Below are 25,420 nucleotides of genomic sequence, written 5' to 3' on the forward strand. Positions count from 1 at the left end.
TTAAGGAGAGAGCAAGAGAGAGAGAGAAGAGAGAGAGAGAGAGAGAGAGAGAGAGAGAGAGAGAGAGAGAGAGAGAGAGAGAGAGAGAGAGAGAGAGGAGGTAACAATGAGTTTCAACTTTGTACTTCTTTCAGTATGAAAAACACAGTCATTAAGTTTGTGTGTTTGTGTGTGTGCATGTGTGTGTTTGTGTGTTCACCTGATATCTCTATGGCTCTCTTCTTAAAGGTGCTGATGACGGTGCCATCCTTCCTTCGGAGGAGCGGAGAGCTCCGCCTCTCTGCCACCTTCTGCTTCAACCGTGAACGCACTTTCAGATTGGGCTCGGAGACTGGAGGAAAGACCCAGAATTTTTTTTTAAAAGCCAGAAACTGAATGACCAGTAAAATAAGTCTACTGTGTTATATTACAGTCTATTTGGAATGTAGGAGAAAGAGGCTGCTTGCGTGTTTAGTTGCCTCTGCCTTTTTTAAAGTTTAATCTGTTATTTTTATCTCACTTATCTCACTGTCATGTCATTTGCATTTTCATCTCTTTAGTTTCATTGCAAAGCAATCTCTTAAGTGCAGATTTTTGTTGGGTGGAGTATTTCGCTGGGGTACTTAAAGGTTCCTGGTGATTTGCCAAACAGACACAGGAATACAGGCTGGTCTGCTAATCCTACATTACATTTTGGTTGGTTAGCTTTGCTGGATGAGCAGTTTTGTAGATGTTCAGGTATTTTCTTTAAAGGTGAAGAGCAAAAACTCATGCCTAGTGTACGACCAGTGGATGTGGACAAGGGCTGGGCAATGAATCAATATTATATCGATATTGTGATATTCTATAGATATCGTCTTATATTTTGAATATCATAATATCATGATATGGAATAAGTGTCTTTTCCTGCTTTTAAAGGCTGCATTACTGTTAAAATGTAATTTTCTGATCTTAACAGACAGTTCTATTATCTGCTTGTATCCACTTAGTCATTATATCCACATTACTGATGATTATTATCAAAAATCTTAAATGTGTAAATATTTTGTGAAAGCACCAATAATCATCCCTACAATATTGTCAAAATATCGATATCAAGGTATTTGGTCAAAAATATTGTGATATTTGATTCTGTCCATATCGCCCAGCCACAATGTGGACATTACAGGATTTTGCACTACTGTTTTACTACAAGTACTTTAAATATCAATGTTCAAAACCAACATCCCAGGACACACTGGAGGATATTTACTGTTTACCACAAATTACCATCAGAAGGCAAAATTTTAGAGGGAATTTTGTACTAAAAACACAGTAACTTTGAAAGTAACTCAAACTGCTTAAGCCTCATATTAACTTCAGATAAACTTCAGAACACATGATACAATACACAAAATGAGGACTTTGGATTTTGTTCCCCATTACAAAAAAATAGTATGAAGCGGAGGAATGATTACAGCAAGAAGAACCTGTTTCGATATTCATGTAGGCATCTGACTTTTGTTTTAAGACCTGTCTTTTAAGATGAGTCAGCTGGAAACATCTAAAAGTCATATGAAGCCAGCAGCTCAAACTAGCAGCTGGCTGGAAATGAGAAGCTGCTTTCTGCTACTTCAGTCTGAAATCAAGGACCCACTTTTTCAAAAATGACTATGAATTTCACTGATGGCAGATAGAACCAGTAGTACCTTTTACACAGCCTGATCAAGCCGGAAATGTCGTGCCATTATTATAAGGTACGAACACTTAAATGAGGGGGGGTCATTGTTGTTCCTCCAATAAGCTGGCAGCGGAGGTAGTCACATGACCAGATTGACATCTGTATGAAAGGGATAGTTGTGACTTTTCGATAACGTGTAACGTCTGCGACCCGCCACCGGAGGGCTTAAAAATCTCTGAAGAAACAGCTAGCAGCTAACGTACAGCAACCGAGATGCTAACGCGACAGTGGAAAAGGTCTCCGAATGTGGGGAGAATGTACGCGGCTAGTAAAAGCACTCAACACTTGGTCCACTCGCTATTAATGTTACAAAAGGAATGTCGCTTTGACGCGTATGTCGTACGTAACACTAGATGTTGAGGCTGTTGGGTCACACCTCTAATTCGGGAACGCCAGCATGCTATTAAATTGACACATGGTGGCGCCATTATGCCAGCTTTGTTTGGTCTGGTGTGAAAAAAGCAAAGCCGGCATAATGACGAGTCTTCTTTAGGGCAATATTGCAGGATTTCTGTGTAAAAGGGGCTATTGAGGGTCTGTTATCTCTATGTTTGGGCTACCTATTCTCTGGTGAGTCAGACTGAGTCATCAAAGCACATACACACACACACACACACACACACACACACACACACACACACACACACACACACATAAAAACACACCAAACTCCACCTCCGCATAGTCCTTCGTCAAACCTCTTTTACATAGCAATTGACAAATCTCTCTCAAACACAAACTCTCTGTCTCTCTCTCTCTGTCCGTGTCTGTCTCTCCTACCCGTCTTGCGGAGTGGGAAGTCGTCTTTGCCTTCGTAGTTCCCCAGCAGCGGGGGCAGTTTGTAGGAGGGAGGTGTTCCTGGGGTGTTACTCTGCGGAGGAGAGCTCTGATCTGCTGAGGTGTGCTGGGCTCCCCTGCACACATACACACACATGCGCGCACACACACACACAAAAAAAAAAACAAGGACAAACCAAGTTTAGCTGGCTGATGAAACAGTTTCACAATATTAAATGATGTACTGTTACAGCAGTTGTGGTTTTTCTGGCAACCTGCTGGTTCGTGTATTTCTGTGTTCATTTAGTCATTTCCTACATTTCCTAGAATGCCTTTCCTGTTATTCCTTGTTATTGTGAGTATGGAAACATGTTCTCTGTGCCTCTTCTTCGATTGTTTCCCCCCCGTATTATTACCGAATGTTGGCACCAAATGAATTTAGGAAACAGCTTCTCAAGGACTGACACTGAAACCTGACGTTTTCTTTTTGATGTCTTAAGATGGGTGAAACATTTCCAGTCATGTTTGTCGCTGCTAAAATTAACTGGACATGACGTCATGTCATCTACAGGAATATGTTACATTCATCTATCTACTAGAGTAATGGCTTTTTGTCACTGATATGTAAATGTGTGTTATGGCCTTATTCGAACTTGACGGTATTGTTACGGAAGAGCTTTTTTTTTTGCTCTGCTTTGCGATGTAGACTGATTTGACATGAGAGGAATCTCTTTAACAACTTAACACGTTCACAGTGTTTCCCCTCACTCCACCCAGAAAGAGAGAAATCAACTGTCAGATCTGAATGCATTTTTTTTTTTTTCATGTGTGAAGCGGGCCATGTTCAAACTAAAACGGGGGGGGTTTAGTTACTATTTAAGAAGGTGTAAAATGACAGCACTCAATTCAGACAGGTCACATTGAGAGAAGTTATATCTTATTGATTTTATTCATCTGTTTCTTTTGTCTTTTTAATCTCTTTTTGAACCTAGTTTTAGTCTAGCTTTCATTAAACTGTATTTCATTTTACTTTTGTATTTTTATCCATTTTAAGCTAGCGTTTACTTTAACTTTTAATAAACCTTTTTTTCTTATTCCCTCTTTTTTTAATTTACTATTGTCATATTTATTTCACTTTATTTACATTTTCATCATTCTTATTTCCTCTCGCATGACTTGGTCTCAATTTTTTCTTTTTTTTGTAATTTGTTGGTTTTTGTTCCTTCATCATTTTTATTCCTTTTCTTTATGCTGTACTTGATCTACACTTGTTCTGTCTTAAGATCAGCTTGTCAATCAACTGTGAAGCACTTTGAACTACATTAAAATGTATGAAAGCTGCTATATAAATACAGTTTGATTTATTGATTGAAAGTATTAGTAAGTAACTAAGTAACAGTAACACTTAAAATCATAGCCCACATACATCCGGCTTTATGTTACAGGCTGTAATTTTAAGCCCTTTCGTCAATGATGTCAGCGGGTTAGACCAAATACAAGGGGTTTATTTTACTTAAATGTTTCGGTTTAATATCCGTATCATTTATACTTGTTTTTGCTTGCGATGAGGATTATGTTGTAGATGATGTATGTGTTGTAAACAATGTTGACTGATACAGGTAGCATTGTTAAATGCCAGTTGGTAAAAGGGAAAGGACACCCCTGCAATAAATGCCTAGCAGAGGATGACGCTGTAGCTGTGTGCACGTGAGAAATGTTTTTTGTTGTTACTCTAGACTGAATAAATCAGTTTTTACTCATTCAACAAGAGTCTGGGCCCGCCTCCTACCACATTCCTGGCTGCCATCACATTTATGAAGTGTGGTGCATGTCAGAAAGTTTAAACCTCACAGTTTAAACCTCACAGTTTAAACTTGGGTAAGAATACCGATTATACCGATTGTGCCTAAATACACAGCAGGGAATGAGGAGGAATCACACTGGACATGCCTCCATTTATACAGTACAGTTTACTGTGACTGCAATTCACTAAATAAGTGTTACTACTGAAGACGCAGCTTACATTTGCATTAAAAAGTAACATACACCATTGCAAGAATAATGCAGAGGAATTAAGTTTGACACTGATGTTGATGTTACAATGATGTGACTGATCTGTTGGGGGACAGGTTGTGCTCTCTATAATCCTCACCAGCACTTTGGGGAGAAGGAATGGTTCAGTCCGCAGGTACCCGGCTCTTTCTTACTGAGAAGGAACTCCTGCAGCTTCAGCTTCACCTCTGTACTGGCAATGGCACCTTCAAAATCACAAAGAAGCACACAAACACAGTGGGGAATAGAGTGAAGGCAGCCCTCAGGACACTGTCTTGTAAGTTATAGTACGAGTACAGAAGTAGAACCTACTCTCTTTGCCTTTCTCCTTGTTCCTTAGCAGCAGCAGCTGTTGCTCCAGTCGCTGTTTCTCCTGTTCTTCGTGCCTTTGTTGCTCCAGTTTCCTCTTCTGTTCGAGCTCCTGCTGCCGCTTTGCTGCCAGCAGCTCCTGTTGTTGCTTAAACACACACATGCACACACACACGTTTTAAAGAATGACAAATAAACCGGCTGACAAGATGAATCAGGCTCTTAGCCAACAAACTGTAGAGTAGATAAGAGCCGGTATGGATCTGCTGTGAATACCTGACTCAATACCTTCAGGTGCTCCTGAAGCTGGACTTCATGTTGTCGTGTTAGTACTTCATGTTTTTTCTGGAACTCTGCGAAAAGAAGCTGTTTCTGGAGTTCCTGCTGCTGTTTCAGGAGCACAAGTTCCTGCTGGAGCTGCTGCTCTCTCAGGGCCGTGTCCACCCCTGACGCACCCCCAGAAAGAGACCCCACCCTGGGCTCTGTCCGGAGGTCCACGGGGCCTCCTCCTCCTCCAGGGCCTTCTCCTGGACCCCCACCTAGGAAAGCAGCGGGGATATTTTCTCATCCTGACTAACTCTACTTTGTGTCTTTGACTGTAAGCTCTGGACATTTCTTGAAATCATTTCTTTTTGTTATTCCCTACAATTCATTATCATGTTCTAATTTCTACTTTTCTTTTCTACCAGCAAAAAAAACTGCTTGAGACAAGCACTCCAAACAATGGTTGGTTACCCACTTAAAAGGCTTCTGGGGTAAACCGACACAGTGACTGCCTACAATTTGGAAGCTAACCTTACTGGAACCATTGTGAAACCATGTCTAAAGATCAATTAAACCATTCAAAGACAATTGGAAGTTGCTCGAATGAGCCGTACACCCCAAAAAAAACGAACAAACAAAGAGAACTTCATGAAAGGCAATTGATGGATAGGTTGGACACTGAAACAGGTCTTCCTAGGTTGAAGAATTCCGGCACCTTAGTGTTCTCAAAGACTCCCGGTACACCTTCAGTTTTCCATTTACTCAAAACAACTTATAGCACCTCAAGATACCAAAAATCTAAATCAATAACCTTTCTAAAGCTGTAGTAGCTGCAGCGCTTAAGCCACCTTCTCAAAAATCAATCCACCGATTAGGTATAACACGCCTACATGTCCCTGATGTCGGTGGAGCTTGTTGAGGGTGAAGAGGACCAGGTTTACAAAGTCGAAGATGGACTCAGTAGCTTTCTCATTGTTAGAAACATATCTAGTAAAGCCATCTTCACTATAAATCCTCTTCTCACCTAAACATAACGACTGCACAGGAGTAATCTCCCGTTCATGATATTTTTTCCAAGTCGTGAATATGACCAACCCCTACTTTGCCTCTGATCGGATCTGAGCCTGATATTCTTACCCTGAGAGTCTTTGTGAGTATTTTTAGTGGGTTTACTTACCTGCAAATCTATCAATCATTGTGCACTGTACATATTTAAAGACTAAGGCAGCAATCAATAGGAGAGTGAGAAGCCCTTTCTCCTGTTTTTCAGTTAGGAGTAGAGCTTTGTCTTTTTGTTTCAACATCATGGCTTTTGTCAGGGAAGTTTAGGGTTGGGATTAGTGGATTCTTTTTGTTTGTTGTATTGGGTATTGCTCAACTCTGAAGCTTTTGAAACTAAACTGCTACATTGTGTACTTGGAATTGCTGTTCGGCTGAGCAGTTTTGGAATCGGAACGCATGTTGTGTCCAGGTTTCACTTAGACCAGGAACACAACAATACACAAGCATTGCTCTGGTACTGCTAGGGTCCTAACTAGGGTTTAATCTGACAGTGAACTATGAATCAAAACCTGCACTATAGTAATCTGTGGTTGGGGTTTCAGTTAACCCCTTGCATCAAGCAATGAAATAAGAATAACTTTTTGCTCTTTCTGTAGCCCTGTATTCTCTGCACTGAGGTCCACTGGAGGACTTATTATATAAACCATTTGATTGGTTTCATGCATTCTATGAAGTAATTCTTGAACCCATCCAAAGACACTTAGAATCCCCTAAAACCTCTTAAACAGTCCACTGATCCACTTTTAGAAGGCCTTCGACCAACTAAATCTAATGCCTTTTGGAGACTTAGACCTCCCCCCCCCCCCCCTCTCAAGGACTCTTAGAGGACTCCCTACTCACCACCTTCTCCAACTCCTCCTCTTTGCTCACTTGCTGTTCCTACTGGGCTCTGCATGCCTGATGGGAGGCTGCTTTTCACCTCCACTACTGCAGGAGAAAGAGAGAGAGAGAAAGAGAAAGAGTGATTGGACAATGTTGTGAGGGACACAGCAGACTATTACATCATTCACCGCAAACACACACACACACACACACACACACGGATAGACAGTTCCCATTTCATTCAGATGAGCTATGATAGTGTTGTAAGAAGTGAGGAACACAGCGTCCTGCCTAAAAATAGCCACAATCCTAGCGTTAGCCTAGCATTAGATAGCACTGACTTAGAATTACCCCAGTGTTACCTTGGCATTAGTGTAGCCTATATTCAGTGTGGCTAGGCTAAAGGACACTGCAGAATATGTTAACGTGTGCCATACATATTAATAGAGACAAATTATGGGAGATGCCTGCTGTTATTTATAGCAGTGTGGTGGAAATGAAGGGGAAAAAAACAAAAGGAAGCACAAAGACAAGCCAAGGCACCCGTGCGTTACAAAAAATTGGGTTATAAGAAATGTAAAAACTGTAAACATTGCAATCAGTGGCAAATCACTGCCTTGTACCTATCTGGATTTGTAGCAGCATCTTGGGCTAATTAGTATGACAGATTCACATTGATTTCATGCTTCAGGCAACACAGTGGTGTTAGCTGACATTTCAAACTTGTGAAATAAAAGATATGGGAACTGTCAAGAGAATACGAGCTTCAACCTGTCAAGTGTAGTGAGGTCAGGGGGTATATTTGCCTGATGGTGACCTAGCAGTGTTGGACAGTAACAGGTAATGTGATTAGTTTTTCAGTATTGAGTAGTGTGAAGGATTAGAATGTGAAATTGAGTATATTACAGTTACTAATCCCAGTAACGCTCCTTTAACAGTTTGGGGGTCAAATTGTTTGACGTCTTAATCGGGCATCCAGAGTTTGGGGTCTGGAGGTATGGGGACGCGGTTAGCCGCCACCAAAAGAGGATAGGGTTAGGGTTAAGGTTTGCACTTCATGCAACTTCAAAAGTTGTCTTATTCACATGTTGTAACTTCTTAGCTGGCTTGCTAACGTTAGCCACTAGTAAGTTTACATTCACATATTAGCTGGTTTTGAACTGGTCAAGAAACGTTAGCCACTAGTAAGTTTACATTCACATATTAGCTGGTTTTGAACTGGTCAAGAAATGAAGTTCATGTGACAAACAGAACTAATGAACTATATACAGTGTATATATGTATATCATTTTTTCTTTTTTCATGCTTTGTTTTAGTTTTATTCCAGCAATAAAAAACAATAAATATATTCAAGCAAACCAAAAAATTAGCTTATTTAGTTGAGTTGGACGGGACAGGATTCATGCAGTCACCAGGGCTTATGCTAAGCTATCTGTTGATGGTTAATACAGTCAACCACTGATTATTATGTATGTATATTTTGAGAATGAATGTACTTCTTATCAGTAGTGCAGGATTCACAGTACAGATGTCTTCCTTTTGATAAATGACTCAGCTTTTCTGGCTGACTCGACACACATTTGGTGTGTATGTATGTGTGTGTGTGTGTGTGTGTGTGTGTGTGTGTGTGTGTGTGTGTGTGTGTGTGTGTGTGTGTGTGTGTGTGTGTGTGTGAGGGCCACTTATGAGAACTCCCTTATGGGGACAAAAAGCAAGTCCCCTTAATGTAGATCATTCATTTGAGTGTGAAGACTTAGCTTAAAGGTACGATTAGTAAAGTGTTATGTTATGGTTAGGCTTAGGCATGTCTAAGGTTAGGATAAGTCTCCAGGAAATGAATGTAAGTCAATGTAATGTCCTCTGTGGTGATGGAAACACGAATGTGTCGGTGTGTGTATGTCTGTAGTTATTTATGTTTTTTTGGTATTCATGTACAAGCTACAATGCTGAGACTCAACAGCTTCAGATCGGAAGGTTCCAATCAGCTTAACGGCTCCGATCAGCTTATAGTGATCACTGGATTTGCGCACGAGAGTGAGTAAGTGAGTTTGTATGACGTAATTTAGACTATTTTCTTCGGTTGGCTCTTAGTAGTGCAGAGAGCAGGTCAAGAGACAGCAGGTTAACATACTGTCTGTCTCTGTCTCTGTCATAGAGAGACAGAGAGAGAGGAAGGTCTGAGCATCTCTTCACCATCAGAGCTTATCGATGTGGGCTTAGCAGGGCAGTGACCCTGACCTACCACATGCCTGCGGTGGCTATGGTCTCCTGGCCTCAGCTGACCCCTGCTATTGGATCAGGCTATTTCCTGGAAGGTGCCACACTGCAACGTGTTGGTACGTCATGATTTTTCCTGTCTGGCAGCCTGGGAGGAAATTTAATTAGGACCTACCTACTGTGTGATCTGACCTTTGACCTTGCTCAATATAAGGGAGATGCTGCGCCTTTGCTGCAAGGTTCCTGCTTTGTTTTGTTTTATCCCAGCTGGGATTGGTAAATTCAACCAACTGCTGCCAAGCTGCTAAAGCTTCTGATTGGTCATCTCCCACTTTATGGCACACCCTTTCAACCAATCGGCTTTTGTGTCCCACGTGGGTTTTAAGCCAATCATACAACATACACAGAATGTGTAAGCTAATTAGCCCTGTCCGGGAGGATTGCAACTAGCTAGAGGAGGAAAGTTTCATCATTTGAAATCTTTTCTCAGGCCTTGACGCACAAAGAGAAACATGTACTGTATATATAGTGAGAATTAGGGTTGCAAAACTCACTACACACTACTTCCTGTAGCCTGGTGCATGCTCAGATTTTATTCCTGACAAAATCTCGTGGAATGAACATACCCGCTTCCCCTTCACACACACACACACACGCGCGCGTGCGCGCACGCACACACGCACACACACAAACAGAACCAGTCCAGTTTCAGGTCTGTGACAGTTTAGTTTAGTTTAGTTAGCTAAGTCACAGTGGCTACTGCATGAAAAAGTAGGTAAAAAGAAAAAGTCCAAAAAGTGTGAGCTGGTAGATAAACAAGGCTTGTGTGTGTGTGTGTGTGTGTGTGTGTGTGTGTGTCCGTGCATGTGTGCAGCCGCTCACATCTAAATTACCTAAACAAATATTCTGGCATTTCACTGTGACGCACGTGTCTCCCCTTCCACTACAACACACACACTGTCCCCCGTGTGTGTGTGTATGTGAGAGACTGGTCTGTGAGTGTGTGTACAACAGTCCGTTTGGCAAGAGAGCAGCATTCCACAGCAGCCAGCGTCTGACGTCAAACCCAAGACATTTATAGTCTGGTAAACACACACACACACACACGCACACGCACACACACACACACACACACACATACTAATGTACAGTCTGACAAAGAGGCGGGGTTGAGGCCACATTTCAGTCAATCATATCAGTCTCTTACTGACTACAGTTTACTGCAGTTACACACGTTAATTCATACACCGGGAAGGATGCAGTAAAAAAAAAAAAATTGTAAAAGACAGACTGTGCATCCAGTTTGTCCAGTCAGTGAATCCTGCTGGAAACCAACACAGACTGGTGATTATACCTCAGTGCTAATAGGACTCTGTACAAATCCAGCAAATGCAGCACAGAGGAGTAAAACAACAAAGATTGGCTTTTTCACATAGTTTGAAACCGATTATGCCAACATTATGAATGAAGCATGTAAATGAACTCCTAATGGTGCTCTTTAAAGCATTCCTCCTTAAGCTGGTACCAAAACAACATGTTCTTAAAGAGCTGAAACAACTATTTTCATTCCCAGTTAACCTGCCAAGAATTGTTTAGTTGATTAGTTGATTAATCATTTGGTCTATAAAATGTCAGAATATAGTAAAAATGTCCATCTGTTGATTGTAAGACAAAGAAAAGTAGCATATACCACAAACGGACCAGCTGGAAATGGAACAAAGACTCACTAGACATAATAGCAGCTTTGAGAGGATGTTTTCAGAGTTTAAGGCTAACATTAGCATGCTTATATGCTAACTTTGACAATGCTAACAAGCTGACAATCTTAATTTAGTATGGTAGGACACTAGAATTTGCTAAGTAGCAACTCAGGTTGATACGAATTTTTAGTTTTTCATGACTTTTTTCTGAAGAATTGTATAAATAGAAATTTTGACCTGAATTTGGAGCTAAATGAAAAGTCAGTAAGTTGCTAACGTTACTCCAATTCATCCTGAAGGGACATGAATTTCTGCACCAAATTCTTTTGCCAATCTATCAGATAGCTGTTAAGATATTTTTGATTAAAAGTGAAAAGTGTGACTGCTGGTGGTAGAGAGGACACCAAATTCATTAAGATTCATCCTCTGAGGAACATGAATGTGGGAACCAAATTTCATAGCAATCCACCCAATAGTTATTCAGATATTTCAGTCTGGAACAAGGTTGAACAAATCATTTTTAATTTATTTTTAACTAGTCATTTCTGATACCTCACAGTGAAGAATATAATCATGCATTTTCAACACAAGCCTTTTTTTCCTATTCAACAAAACAAGCCAGACTTCTCAAACGTACCAGTACTTACTTTTGTCTTAACAGCAGCTGCACAACTACTTTGTCTAATTAAAATAGTCAAATCAAAAAATATCTAATCAAGGAATACATAAACAAGATTGAGAATCTGACAAAGCATTTGATGCCAACATTTGTTTGCATGAAAGTTGTTTATACTCCTTTCTAGAGAGACATTTCAGTCAGTACCTAGGAACTATTGAGTTCAACAAAATAAATTGGCAACAATTTTAAGTAACTCTTCAAGCAAAAATGCAGACAAATTCACTAGTTTAAGCATCTAAACTGTAAGTATTTGTTGGTTTTCTTTGTCATTTGATAAGTAATGAATATCTATGACTTTTGGACTGTTGGCCTGAGAAAATAGTACTATAAATGTGTCAACTCTGGCTCTGAGAAATTGTGATTTCTCAATATCTTCTGACAATCGATAGCTCAAACGTTCAATCCATTCATCACAAAGAAGTACAGAAATAATGAAAATTGTTAGTTGCTTTATTGACCCAAGCCAGGGAGATGTCCTAAACCATTAGAAAAGGCTTTTACCCATGCCTGGATATGATGCTATATAAAGCAGCTCATATAGGCAGATATAAACATCACTCATCATGGTCGAAATGTTGTCTAAAGTCCTAGCTATTCTTAAAATTACCAAAACCATTTCTAAAGCAGCTCAACTATAAACTGGCTCGTGAAGATAAGGCTTTTACATAATCTTCCACTCACAAGGTAAGACTTTCTTTCCTGGGACCACTGGAATGCACCAGTTCTGTACTATAATCCACCAAACTGGGAATTTCCAAACGTCTGACTTTGACACAGGAATGCTACATGAGCCTGTGTTAAAGCAACTGTGATCCAGCCTATATGCAGACAATGAAAAGCTTGCTGTCTTACAGTAAGTCTCTTTCCTGTCTCACAGGAAGTGCTTTATGTGCCCACTTAGTTAAGAATAAGAACAAAAAGAAGAAGTGAGCAGTTAGCATGAAGAGACAACGGACAAGCAGTCTAACTTCATCAACACAAACTCTAGAAGACATCACGGTCCCACTGAGACATTTATTCGATTGACAGATGATGCAGAAACATTCTAGCGATGAACTAATGCTGCGTTCCATTTACCTCGGAACTTGGAAGTCAGAGCCGGGAAGTGACATCCCGCCCGGTTTTGAAGTGTTCCAGTCCCAGAAGTCAGAAAACCAGTTCTAGCCATGTTCTCCATTGATAGCAATACCAGTGAATGGTAGATACTGAACGTCCACATGTCCAAAGATAGAAGTTGGACAGTGCTGTGTGTACGACTGATTTAATAAGACAGACGTGCTAATTAACAAGATGTTGCTACAACTTTAACACTGCTGATGCACAGGGCATCTTGGGGGTCTGGACAAGTGAGGTTCTTCCGACCTTCCGAGTTGGAAATCCGACTTCAGGGGTCATTCCAGTTGAGATTTCCGACTGGGAACTGTGACACTCTGAATTCCGAGTACAAATGGAACGCACTATAAGCAACAAAGTCCATAAGTAAAAAATCAGTAAAACTGATCTTATGGTCGACCAGATGTTGTCTGTTGTTTTTGCAGACGGTAAAAGCTTCATCTGTGTTGAGTGATTACATTCACCATCTACAGTGATCATCCTATGTTGTCGGCTGATTAAAAAAGATCCTCCACTATGTGCTGACAAACAGAACTTGCTGCTAATATTTTTAAAAAGACATAATTCAAACAGACACAAAGGGGGAAGAAAGATGTGTTGTAGTTTGGAGTCCAGTTTGGATGATGACCTTTCACTCTATGTCTCCCTCATTCTCCTTTTCTGTTCCTACTTCATATTGCTGCTGCTGCTGCTGTGGAGAGGTATTTCTGGAGACCAATATTCGTCTTCTCTCTCTCTCTCTCTCTCTCTCTCTCTCACTCTCTCCCTGTCTTGTTCATTCTGCGTTGCTGAAAGAAAATAGGCACTATGATGTCAGCCCTGCAAAACACTCTAAAAAAAGCCAGCGGAGAGAGAGACAGCGAGGGAGAAGAAAAGACAGAGCAAGGCAGAGAGTGAGGTAAAAATAGTATAATGGCTGTGTGTACTTTAGACAAATTAGAAGCTTAGGGAGAAAGAGAGAGAGGAGTCACATGTGTAGTGTTGCCATAGAGACTGATGGGTGGGTCAGAAGTATTATGGGCTGGTAGACTGTAGGTCATCCACAGCGGATGCTGTCTGTTGTGTTGCACTAGGCTTAAAGCCTTTGAAAACATCTGGTTGAATCAATTACACAGTAAGTATTCATATGTTTAAAGCTACATGAATCTATATTTTTATATAAACAATGGGTCAAGTCACTTTGTGTGATATGAAAGAAGTTGCTCATAGTGACACACCAACCAAAAATAATTAATGGTGTGGAGGGAGTGTTTTGGCATTTTTTAGCTCATTGTTTTGTTTTGGGTTTTACTGCCTGTAGTTTTACAGTTGTTTCTCTTGGCTCTCATCAGCCTTATTTACAGCAACAAAACACTGTATGAGCTGCCTGACTTCCATTAGGCAGGTGGCCAGACTCTGAAATCTGAAAACTCACTTATCAGGTCAAAAGGTTGTTGCAGCAACTACATGAATCATTACCACTTTAAAGAATAGCATTTTTCTTTACATTCAGTGATGAGGTGTCCTCCATATACAGTAGATGTGGGAATTACAAATCACTCACTTGAACTGTTTCATTCAGTGCATTTGAAAGATTTGTAGTCCGGCAATGTGCTTAATTCAGCTTATTTTACGCCGAGTGGTTGCATTAATATGCAAACACGCATCAGCCTCACATAAAATGCTAAACGCTGTGACATTGCAGCACTGCTTTTTTTCAAGTTGAGTAGTAGTTTCGTTTTATGCTGGATCTTACACATGCTAATTTCTTTCTTTCTAGTCTATTCAGCAAACGATAGAAACCAGGTCAATGGTCACACAAGTGGAAAAATAAGCCTGGTTCTCTCTAAATGCCTTATTACTCAAAAACTATCATGACTGTAAGTCTCTGTGGGCCTGTTAGGCCTGAACACACACACACATACACACACAAAGAGACCTGGTTTTGCCAGTGAGCCAATACTGTAATTGCGGCCAAACATAAGATTAGAGTGATTGGACGTCTTTCTTGTACCAACTAACAACCTGTTGGCATCAACAAGTGGCATTAATCCACACTCAAAGCCAGCTCTCCTCACTGGAACCTTTGCTTCAGGTCATCCTCTCGTCTCTCCTCATGTTTCCTGTCAGCATCACCAGTGTCAATACCATAAAAAAGCAAAACAAATAAAAATAAAAGTTCTTCCAAACCCTGAAACATTCTCAAAGGTTAGCAGTAGCTCCTAAAATGATTAATAAGAAGCAGTCTATACAGCAGTATTCTGAACTTTGCTGAAAATCACAAGACATTTGAATTTATAAAAACAGTGTTTCTCTCGAAAAGGTGACGAGGAGTGCCTTGTCTTTTCCAGACACTATGCTTCTTAGATCCACTTTACTTTAAGACTGAGGAATTCCTTTAATATTCCTTTGTGTTCCGCAGTAGTGCTGAAAAAATTTAGTCTTAACCAATTAATGAGCCAACTGAAAAACAACAACTATGATAACTGCTTCATCATTTATGAATGAACAATGTCAAATTATTGCAGCTTCTTCAATGTAAAGATCTGTTGCTTTTCATATATGATGGTAAATTGACATTTTTTAGAATATTGATTTGAGAAAACAGCATGTTACAGCATGGGATATCATGATTTATTATTATCTATTATTTACCATTTTAACATTTAAGCAATTAACCAATTCAAGTCGGAACTATTTTATTCATGGAGCCCGATTTCACATTAGGAGGAATCACAATCTAGACAACAGTTCCAATATTCTCTATCCTTTAAATAAACTAGATTAACTAACTTCAATAAACTAAGTAATAATTCCACATACACACAGAGGTAAAAAAGGAGACGCTTGAGACAGATACAGTAGACAGAAGTAGAATAAGACAAAATATAATGTGGAGAAGTAGAATGACAATTTTAGGTAAATAAAGTATGAACATGTACTAATAAAAACGTATTAAGCACAATAATAGGTTAAAGAGTTTGCTTTATTTTGAAAAAATACTTGACAGATCCGTTGATAATGAAAATGTTCAGTTGCATCTTTAGTTAATGCAGTGTGATGTGTGTGCTGCAAAGTGCTGTAAAACAACCCATTCACCTGCCCTCATCATGACAGTGTCTGCATGATCCACTAACACATGATGACATCATTTGAAAAGCTTCTCCAAAAACCCTAATTACAACAGGAGATAAATAACACTTAAATGTGTTACATTTTGATCCAAACCTTTAGCGTGCTCCCTTCCCCTCCCCTCCCCTCCCTACCTCTCCTTGTTCCCAGAGATGACTCACCGGCGGTGGGCATGGCGGTGCCGGAGCTCCTGTTGCCGCTGCTCAGGAGCTCCAGAGGCTGGTGGCTGTCTGTGCTGGCGGAAGAAAAACAGGACTCAGTCTCATAGATGGTCTGCAACATGGCGCACAATCCTGACACGGTGGGATGCAACAGCATGCCAAGACGAGAGGCAGCGCTCGTTTCTGTCACGAAAAAAAAAACCGGTCAGTCAGTTCCTCTTGGAGAACGCCGGCATGGCTTTTTTAAAATCGGATTTAAAAAAAAGATGGAATCGCGGGTTTACTCATTCAGAGGTGAAATGAATGAAATTGAAAACTTCCAAACTTCTGTGCGAGCTTTAAAGTGACTGAAAAATGAGCTCCATATATGCCACTGTGCTTTATTAGTGTAATCCAGCAAAGATAGTCTGGTTTGCAGGTGGCTTCCGCTGTCTCTGGTTTGCGGTGTGATGACCAGTCACTGACACTTTGAACCAAATCCTCCTTTTTTTTCTGATTCTGTTTCTCACCTGCAGGTTCCAGAAACCCCCCTCCCTCCACCGCCTCTGCCTGTGCCTGTGCCAGAGGACAATCTCAGGAGTCAGATTTAGGAAACACTGTCTGTCTTCATCACCTGGAGTCCCGATCCGTGCAGAGGACCCTGCTGAAAATAGTGACAGCGGCCGGTCTGTTTTGGGATGTCGCTGCTCGCAGATGGAAGAACAAGGGGGGGGGGGGGGGGGAAGTTTGTTTCCTCTGGTGCGCTGAACCCCTCTCTGTGAGTCTTTACCAACCGGATCGAACGAGACTGAAAAGCAGGGGGCTGAATTTAATCCTGTCGCTTTGCACGGACGGGAAAACTGTGCGTCTCCATAAGCCCAAGAAGTGATGGAAGGGATCGGTTCCCTCTCTGCTGCCGACTCTTCGCCGCTTAACAACACAACACAAATACAGAGACGAGGAGTAGCAGAATTCCCCCTGCTCGGTGCATCAAAGGATCCTCATGCTGTTCTCCTCCTGGCCGACGAGAGGGAGAGGAGGAGGAGGAGGAGGAGGAGGAGGAGGAGGAAGACGAGGAGAGGCGAGGACGTAAATAGCTTTGGGAGAGCGCTCCCCGAGGTTCCATGCTTCCAAAATTAGAACGAAGCACTGAGAGAATGACAGAGAGAGGGAAATGGAAGGAAGGAGGGAGGGAGGGAGTGTGTGTGTGAGAGAGAGAGAGAGAGAGAGAGAGAGAGAGAGAGAGAGAGAGAGAGAGAGAGAGAGAGAGAGAGAGAGAGAGAGAGAGAGAGAGCAGTATGATAATAAAAAAAATTAAAAAGAGGAAATGTGAGGAGAGGAGGGCTGGAGAAGACAAGTTAGAATCCTCACAGAAAAAAAGAAAAGAAAAAAAAGAACAGCCAGGGGATCACACGTTGTCCTCTTATCCCTCGCTCTTTAAAAAAAAGAAAAAAAAAAAAAAAAGAACGCAGGGAAACGACAGGCTGCGGCGGAGTGGAGTTCTGTGCAGCGACCAGAACCAGCTGCTGGTCAGACGGCTAATATTCACTGTCTGACAGTCATAGGCGTGTGTGTATATGTGTGTGTGTGCCTGTGACGCTCTTTGAGCTGCTGAATGAATCGAGAGAGAGAGAGAGAGAGAGGGAGAGAGGAGGGAGGGAGAAATTCTGAAAGTAGATCACTGGGTGGAAAGGAAGTTAGACGGATGAACAGAAAAGTCAACTGTTTCAATTTAGCGTGTCTCAGTATACACAAGCAGCATTCACCTCCATTCATTCCTCTCTTTCACTGTGTGCTTCTGCTGTTTAAGTGATTTTTTTTTTAAAAAGGGAAGAAAAAGAGGAGAAAGAGAAAAATAAGGAGAAGAGAAAGAGAAGAGAGAAGCATTTACTAACACAGGAGATGGGGGGTTGATGGAGGGACTATAGCTGAAAATAGCTTGCCAGGGAGGAGGAGGAGCCGGGGATAAAAATAGATGGGGAGAGAGAGAGAGAGAGAGAGAGAGAGAGAGAGAGAGAGAGCAGTAAGCCTACAGCTCTAGGGTGGGGGTGGAGGAGCTGGAGGAGGGGTGGGGTGTTGGTGGTGGTGTTGGGTGGAGGGGGTGGGTTGGGGTGGGGTGGGGGGAATGAGACGCACAGCGCTGTCATGTTTCTGCACCGCACTTCCCAGAGATCACCTGTCAATCAAGCGGGGCGTGGGGGCGGGACTGTGACTCCTCGCTACTCTGATTTGGTGTGGATGCAGTACGGCTGCATGTAGCCACTGTAATAGCTGTAAAAGCTCTTTGCACTTGATCAGCAGTGTTTTTTTTCCTTTTTTTTTTCCAGAAATACCCATCCCCCTCTTTTTTTGCAGACATGTAAAAATAATGACTTAAATGGAAGAGTCTCAAAGAAAATTAAGTACTTGTACTAATAGAAGCATTCACATAAATAGCAGGTGGGTTAGGGTTACCTGGCTCTATATATTATAATATATATTATAAAAATCCTGTGAATCCAATATTGCCATTAAGCAGTTACTACTCACTAATTAGCAACACTTGCCTGCTATGGTGCAAAACAAGCAGAAATACAGACTCTTAGCTAAAGCAACATCTAGTCTGGTTGTGTCCAAAGGCAACAAAATCTACCCTCCAGCACATCTTAAGCTCACTAATTAACTTCATATATTGCTTTTTTTTTTTGCCAATTAGTAGTCTATTGTGTCATTTGTACACTCCTGAATCCTTCAGTTCCACCATTTGTTTTTTTTTTACAATTGTGAAATGTGGCGGAGAATCACGGAAAAGGAACGCTTTATAACCATAAGCTGCTCTGCTCACTTTGCTGTCAGTGTGGATATTATTAATTGAAACTGCCGGGCTGCTATTTATAGTATTTGTTTGTTCCATTCAGCAGTTTGGTCCTAAGTGAAGCTGTGCTCCGAGGAGAAGCTTCCAGTGTTTTAACAGAGTGTAATGGGATGTCTCTGGCTGCTGGCAAACCCGGAGTGCATGGAATATTAAAAAAAAAAAAAAAAAAACACACACTAAGGATCAGACTTTATATGGTGGCTGCTGATACATTACAAAACACTCCTGAGTTGTGACTCTTCTGTATTTGACAGTTTCCTCTCCTTTCTTTACAGGACTGATAATATTTCATTTCATCATCACCTTCATCCCACCTCCTTCTTCGTCACCTTCATCACCCTCATCATCGTCACCTCCTGTGTAAACAGCCCTGTGTCCTCCAGCAGATTTAGGTATGCCTCAGTATGACTCATAGGCAGAGAGACTAAATACAAAGAAAGGAGGGAAAATGCAGAAAAACACACATTTTCTAATAGTCCTTTATCTCCTCACATTGAGTTGAGCTGCTGCTTTGCTTTTTGTGTTATCCAGCATTACAATCATTTATTAAAGACGTGTTCCATTATCTCTCATCATGCTTTCAAATCACTTTGGCAGCAGGAGAGATGAGGAGAGAGATGCGACTGACCAGGCAACATGTCTGACATCTCAATGGTCTCACATACTGAACACATCTGCTGAAGGTTTGTGTGTGTGTGTGTGTGTGTGTGTGTGTGTGTGTGTGTGTGTGTGTGTGTGTGTGTGTGTGTGTGTGTGTGTGTGTGTGTGTGTGTGTGTGTACTGCAGTAGCTCAGTGGATGACTCATCTCTGCGTTTCTATTTGAGGCGCATCAACCCCTGGAGTCACATTGCTGTCTGTGTGTGTGTGTGTGTGTGTGTGTGTGTGTGTGTGTGTGTGTGTGTGTGTGTGTGTGTGTGTGTGTGCATTATGTACTATATCTGTATCCATGACAACCAAATTACAGTCAAGTCAGTCAGTCAACCAATTGCTCGGTCCGAGACAGAAACTGTTCAAAAATACCTGAGGAGACCTTTTACAGGCGTCTTGGTGAATGAATTCATCTTGCCGTGCATTGACTGTCAACACACACAAGAATACAGTACAACGCATTTTATATATAGTTTATCCATTTTAAATGTATCCTGCAACACTCACACACTACAGGTCTCAAACCGTGGCTCAGTTGGCACGTTCTTCCATGTTTTAGGGCTGCTCAATGGAACCCTCTTAAATAATCTTATGATTTTTCCATGAGTTGGCGCTTTTTATTTGAAATTTGAGCATTTGTCCAAACATGGGTTGAAAAGTTCATATTCGAGTTGTAATGAGCTGTTAGAAATGTAGGCTGAAGTAGTAGTTTTCCTCGTGATCCAGCAGAGGGTGCTCTAACACGTCACTAGCTTGACCTGTTGCATACCCTAATGAGCTATCAGTAAATTAAGTTTAATGTGCTAATTTGTTAAAATGGTGGACAATAGCGCGGAGATGACTTTGTAAAAAGGCAGTTGTCTTTAACGACAACAAATCTGCGAGCTCACCTACTAGCTTATGGAACAGTGCCAAATATACAACCTTGTTTGACTACATATTATTCGGCACATTTAGCTTGGCATGCGCAGGACAGGAGTGCGCATTCAAATTAATTTGGATGAATTGCGGGACATTTTGATTCCATTCAAACTTGATGTTTTTTGAAAAAGTGGCAACCCTACCTCATGCCCTGCAATGGTGTCTTTGACTCGAATGACTTGTCCAAACTGAGTTGGTTGAAAATAAAAAGCACATTTTTGATGTGTGCCATAACCGCAAGTAAAAGAAAAAGTAATAAAAGTGATCAAAACTACAAGGCATTGCATCCGTTTTTAAATCCCACTTAGCTCCTTAAAATGAGGCCAAAGCTAAGCGACAACACAATAAATACAAATTTAATTAAATATGAATTAAATAAAAATTGCTGCATCCGAAATGTTACTATTAAGTATGTTTTATTGTATTTGCTCGATAAAGTGCCCTCAAACATTTCAACGATGGAATGAAATATAGAAAGTGGTGTGGCAAATACTACTTTATGCTAACGATACCTCAATCACACTCTATAGAAGCAAAAATTCCATTTGTACAAAACTACATGTATCCGTGGTTACGCAAAACAATGATTATAAACGCCGAAATCTAAACTACAGCTCAAAGCAATACAAATAAACACAAAAAGCAAATGATTTGAGTCTGTGAGGATGCACCTTCCACAGAAGAATGGACCAGCAGAGTAAAGGGCGTGTATGCGATAAGTGAAATTTACATAAACATTTGTTAACAGTGGCACTCACTTTCTACCAATAATTCTAAAGCAAAACTTAAAAATGAATGTTTATGTTGCGTATCATTTTCCACATATACACTCATCAAGCACTTTATTAGGAAAACCTGCACTATCTAATGCAATCCAATACAACAACAGTGCATTTTACTGAGAAGAGTTCCTATTATTTTATCCAGGCCATTTACGTACATTAGGCTGACATAATATTAGAAAAACTTTTAATATTATGCACTGTTGTTGTATTGGATTGCATTAGATAGTGCAGGTTTTCCCTAATAAAACTCCAGTACAACACCAACACCGTCACTACAACCTCAGTAATAAACATTAAGTTGAGTTATTAACTTTCAGATGATGTGGACAAAAACTCAAAATGTACAAGCTTCATAAACATAGAATTCATGGCAGAACTGTTGGATTGGATTGTATAAGATTGCACAGGTGTTCCTAATGAAATGCCTGGTGTTCTACTAGCATAACAGAAAGAATATACTGTCCATTAACAGTACATTACATTTACAATATATACTGTACATAACAGGATTCAGGCTCTTCACATGACGCTGTTTTGTTGTCACAGCAGTAAGTGACTGCTTGTCACTTAAAGGCAGCAGAAAGTAGCAACATATAATCTAATGATATGATTGATTCTGTTATTGACCATGCATCAAGCTGGAAAGTGCTGCTAGACAGCTTCAAATACTTCAGTCCTCCTCACACTGTTAACCTCCCGCTCAGTAAACTGAGCTTCTGGCTCAATAAGGTTTCCTTTATAATCGACTGAGCTGACAAGTGCAGCAATAAACCACACAACACAGTAATGTAACCCCCGAGAAAAAGAGAAAAAAAAGGCTTAAGCTTGCATTGCTCATACGGATTTAACTCATGGAAGAATAGTAGCAACGTACAATCACAAGCTGGTGTCTGACATCTTAGCTACTACTGTTGTAAACCAACCAACCAGTCTCACACTCATGGCCAGATCCACCATACAAGCAACTTCTTAAGTGCCCAGGGGCCCCCTGAGCAGACAAAGGCCCCTGAATGATAGTCAGGCTCTACAGGAATACAACACAAGGCTTGACCCAGTCTCTTGATCACTGTCGGAAACCTAGTAAGGAGTTACAAAGGTTCCACCTGACAGCAGTGTTATCCAATCAGAATAAAATAAAAATAAAACATAAAAATGTTTTGGGGACATGAGCTTCAGTGCCCAGAGGCCCCTGGGGGTACTAATGCAACCTGTTTCACACTGTTTCATTACACTATTAACCGCAGTAGCTGTTTAAGATTCATAGACTTACCTGAGCTGTGTGATGAATTCATGAAGGTTGAACCTGGACGTCCCTCTCCAAGCCTTCCTTCTTAATGTGGGTGTGTGTGCGTTAGTGTTAAAGTGGGTCCTCAGAGTCAGCCATGTGTTGGTGGACAGATGATGGACAGGCAGGCAGATGAATCACACTGTCTACTTAATGTTGGCTTTTCTATAAAGAAAAAGAAAGAAAATTGAGATGTAATTTACCCACAGAGATCCTAGCAGGTTCATCTTACATACACTATATAGCCTTTATAAAAATGTACTGACAGTAATAATGAGATCATAATGCCAACTAGCTTTCAGCCTATAGTAGTGATATAATTCAGTGTTACTTCCAAGCATTGAATTCTTTGTGAAATTACAAGTAGTGTTTTTAAAAAGTCCCGCTCACAACAGCTGCTCCTGGTGGAGCTGAGGATAATGTTAAAGAGCAGCTCTGTCCATCTCTTTATTGGATTTGGGGACATTTACACTCCTGCGACACCAGCCAAACTCATTATCTGAGCTAGCTTTTAGTTTACCAGGCACGTTAGGACAGTTGTCTTCTAGAGAACCTTCTCTGTTGTAACACTACTTACACTAGTACTAACTGCACTGCAATACGAGAACTATCTGTTTCTTTATTTCTATGTCTTATACATGGATCATCAGTTGGTGAGGATGCTGACTTTTTGAACTGATCCATGTAGCATCAGGATAAGTATTTTCAGCATGATATAGCCATCGGCTGCCAAGTGCATATTTAAGATCCTTTCACAGGGTTCTTGATTCGAAACAAGTCAGCAAGAACCTGTTATCGAAGGACTCATGTGGAGTTAACGTTAGCTTAATTACCTAACATGCTACAGTTCATAAAACATCTAGAACAGCTGTCGAATCAACAGTGGTGGGTTAGAAATGAGAAGCTGCTTGTGCCATTGTTTGAAAAGGTAATATGGATTTCGTGTCACTGAAAAGCTTAGCCCGACAATTTCAATCCCACACGGAAATATTAGGACAAGGTTTGTAAAGCTGATGGCGGTACTGCTGTCCAGCCACCAACATGTGTTTCCTGGTGGCTCCTGGTCCTCACTCACTGTGTTCACGTTACGCTTTCGGACGAGGAAATAACGGAGGGGGAAACGTGCTTAACGAGTGACCAGCTTTCCATTGTGGAATCCCACAACTTCCAGTAGAGTCAAAGGCTTAGAAGAAAAGGTTGCTCATCCATACTAATTGATCATTTACTCTGTCTGTTTAACATTTATTCTATTACACATACCTACTTTCTCAAGGCTGTATCTCTATTGTGTAATTGCTACAGCTGCTAAAGTGTAATGTAATCACTGATTGCTTATTCAAACTATTTTCTCAGTCTCATAAATTCAACTGTAGCTATTTGTTTAATAACTGCAATACTCTCCACTACAATTTCCTGTAAATGTATATTTGTTATATTCTAATAATTCTTTATCTGTTTAATTACCTTGTAGTCTGTACTGTGTTTATATTTGAGTCTGATGTGATTGTATCTAATGTTTTGTTAGTTTTTGTAACATTTTACTAAATAAATGAGCTGGATTTTTTTTATAACTTAGACATTATAACTGTAACTTATAACCTTGTCTTCATTTCAGAGTGATCCCTCCCTGTGTTGTATCCTGAACAAACATTCAGGAATTACATCACATGAAGGAAACAAGCTGCTCTTTCTGCAGCTCCCTGATCCTCTGGCGCCACCTTATGGTCTTATCTTGACACAGTCTGCTGTATGTGTGTGTGTGTGTGTGTGTGAGTGTGAGTATGAGAGAGGAAGAAGAGAGGAACAGGATGCGCAGAGAAACGTCACACACGCACAGTCCGACATCCTGAATAATTGTCTGGAGTGAATCTCAGAGGACTGTTGGGTGTGCGGACTTGTGTGTGTGTGTGTGTGTGTGTGTGTGTGTGTGTGTGTGTGTGTGTGTGTGTGTGTTTCTGTGTGTTTCTGTGTGTTTGTGTGTCAGAGATGAGGCTCAGGCTACTTAGTTGTAATAATAATGACCCACATTTACAGGTAACTGGTTAACATGTTTGCTGAACTGGTTGCAAGTACAGTAAACTGGTCTATGGTTTCTTTGCATAGTAAACTGGCCTACAGTCCAATACAACAGCCTGCAAAAGATCTTATATTTACTGCATACTGTGATACAATGACCTCCTCACGCTTCCTGGTCGGACACTTCCTGTGAACATTCTGAACTCAAACTAACAAACACTACAAAAATCAGCAGGATCCAATTATTAAAAAAAACCAACAAACACATTTCATTTACAATTTTACTGTTTTGATTGACTCACAGCACTCACTGCATGTTTTTTTAAGTAGACAGCTGTTTTCATTTTACTTTTGATAAACTTTTTTCCTCTTATTTTTTTTTATTTTATTTTACTTTTTATTATAAATCCTTAATGGGGTTTTTTTGAAAACATTTTTATTCTCATTTTTTATTTTATGTAATTGTTATTTTAGATTTTTATTATAAATCCGTCCTATTATAAATCTTTTTTAAATTTCTATCAGCTTGTCAATCAGCTGTGAAGCACTGTAAACTGCATGAACCTGTATGAAAGCTGCTATATTAATAAAGTTTGATTGATTGATGTATGTTAACAGTAACAGTATCATCCAGTTTAAACAGACTGCAGGTGCATTTAGTTAAATAAAAATACACTGAAGGACAGTGCGGTTGGTTGTGAAGGTGAAAGCAGCCTAGAACTGTAAATGCAAATGCACACTGTATACTTATCAAGCTAAACTTTCTATACATTTATAACGAGAACTAGCCTGCATCCCACAGGAGCATCTATTTTACTGGCTCTGCTCCAGCTGGCCTTATGCTGCCTTTACAGTATTTGGCTCCTCTCCAACTATGCTAAGTCCTGAGACAAGTCACAGGAAGTCAGTGTCACTACAGCAAACCAGCTGGGTGCCGTGGTAACAGTGTCAGGGCACAGATAATG

General features: G+C 40.6%; 1 protein-coding gene across 5 annotated transcripts in view; it reads right to left on the reverse strand.

The window, feature by feature from the left end:
* hdac5 (histone deacetylase 5) overlaps nt 1–25,420 on the reverse strand; it is a 50,432-nt gene that overhangs the window by 16,621 nt on the left and 8,391 nt on the right. For 3 of the 5 annotated variants that reach the window (XM_062439088.1, XM_062439086.1, XM_062439087.1), the window contains 8 exons: nt 22,425–22,604; nt 15,967–16,149; nt 7,004–7,090; nt 5,114–5,376; nt 4,841–4,985; nt 4,629–4,734; nt 2,480–2,613; nt 200–331 (listed from right to left, as the gene is read on the reverse strand). In XM_062439088.1, the coding sequence (XP_062295072.1) occupies nt 200–331; nt 2,480–2,613; nt 4,629–4,734; nt 4,841–4,985; nt 5,114–5,376; nt 7,004–7,090; nt 15,967–16,149; nt 22,425–22,446 (1,072 nt within the window). In that variant the 5' untranslated portion in view covers nt 22,447–22,604. The remainder of the gene's footprint in view (nt 1–199; nt 332–2,479; nt 2,614–4,628; nt 4,735–4,840; nt 4,986–5,113; nt 5,377–7,003; nt 7,091–15,966; nt 16,150–22,424; nt 22,605–25,420) is intronic. The other 2 variants (XM_062439089.1, XM_062439090.1) reach the window with 2 other exon arrangements.

The sequence above is a fragment of the Scomber scombrus genome, chromosome 18 (genome assembly GCF_963691925.1).
Source record: "Scomber scombrus chromosome 18, fScoSco1.1, whole genome shotgun sequence".
In the NCBI taxonomy this organism is placed as follows: Eukaryota; Metazoa; Chordata; class Actinopteri; order Scombriformes; family Scombridae; genus Scomber; species Scomber scombrus.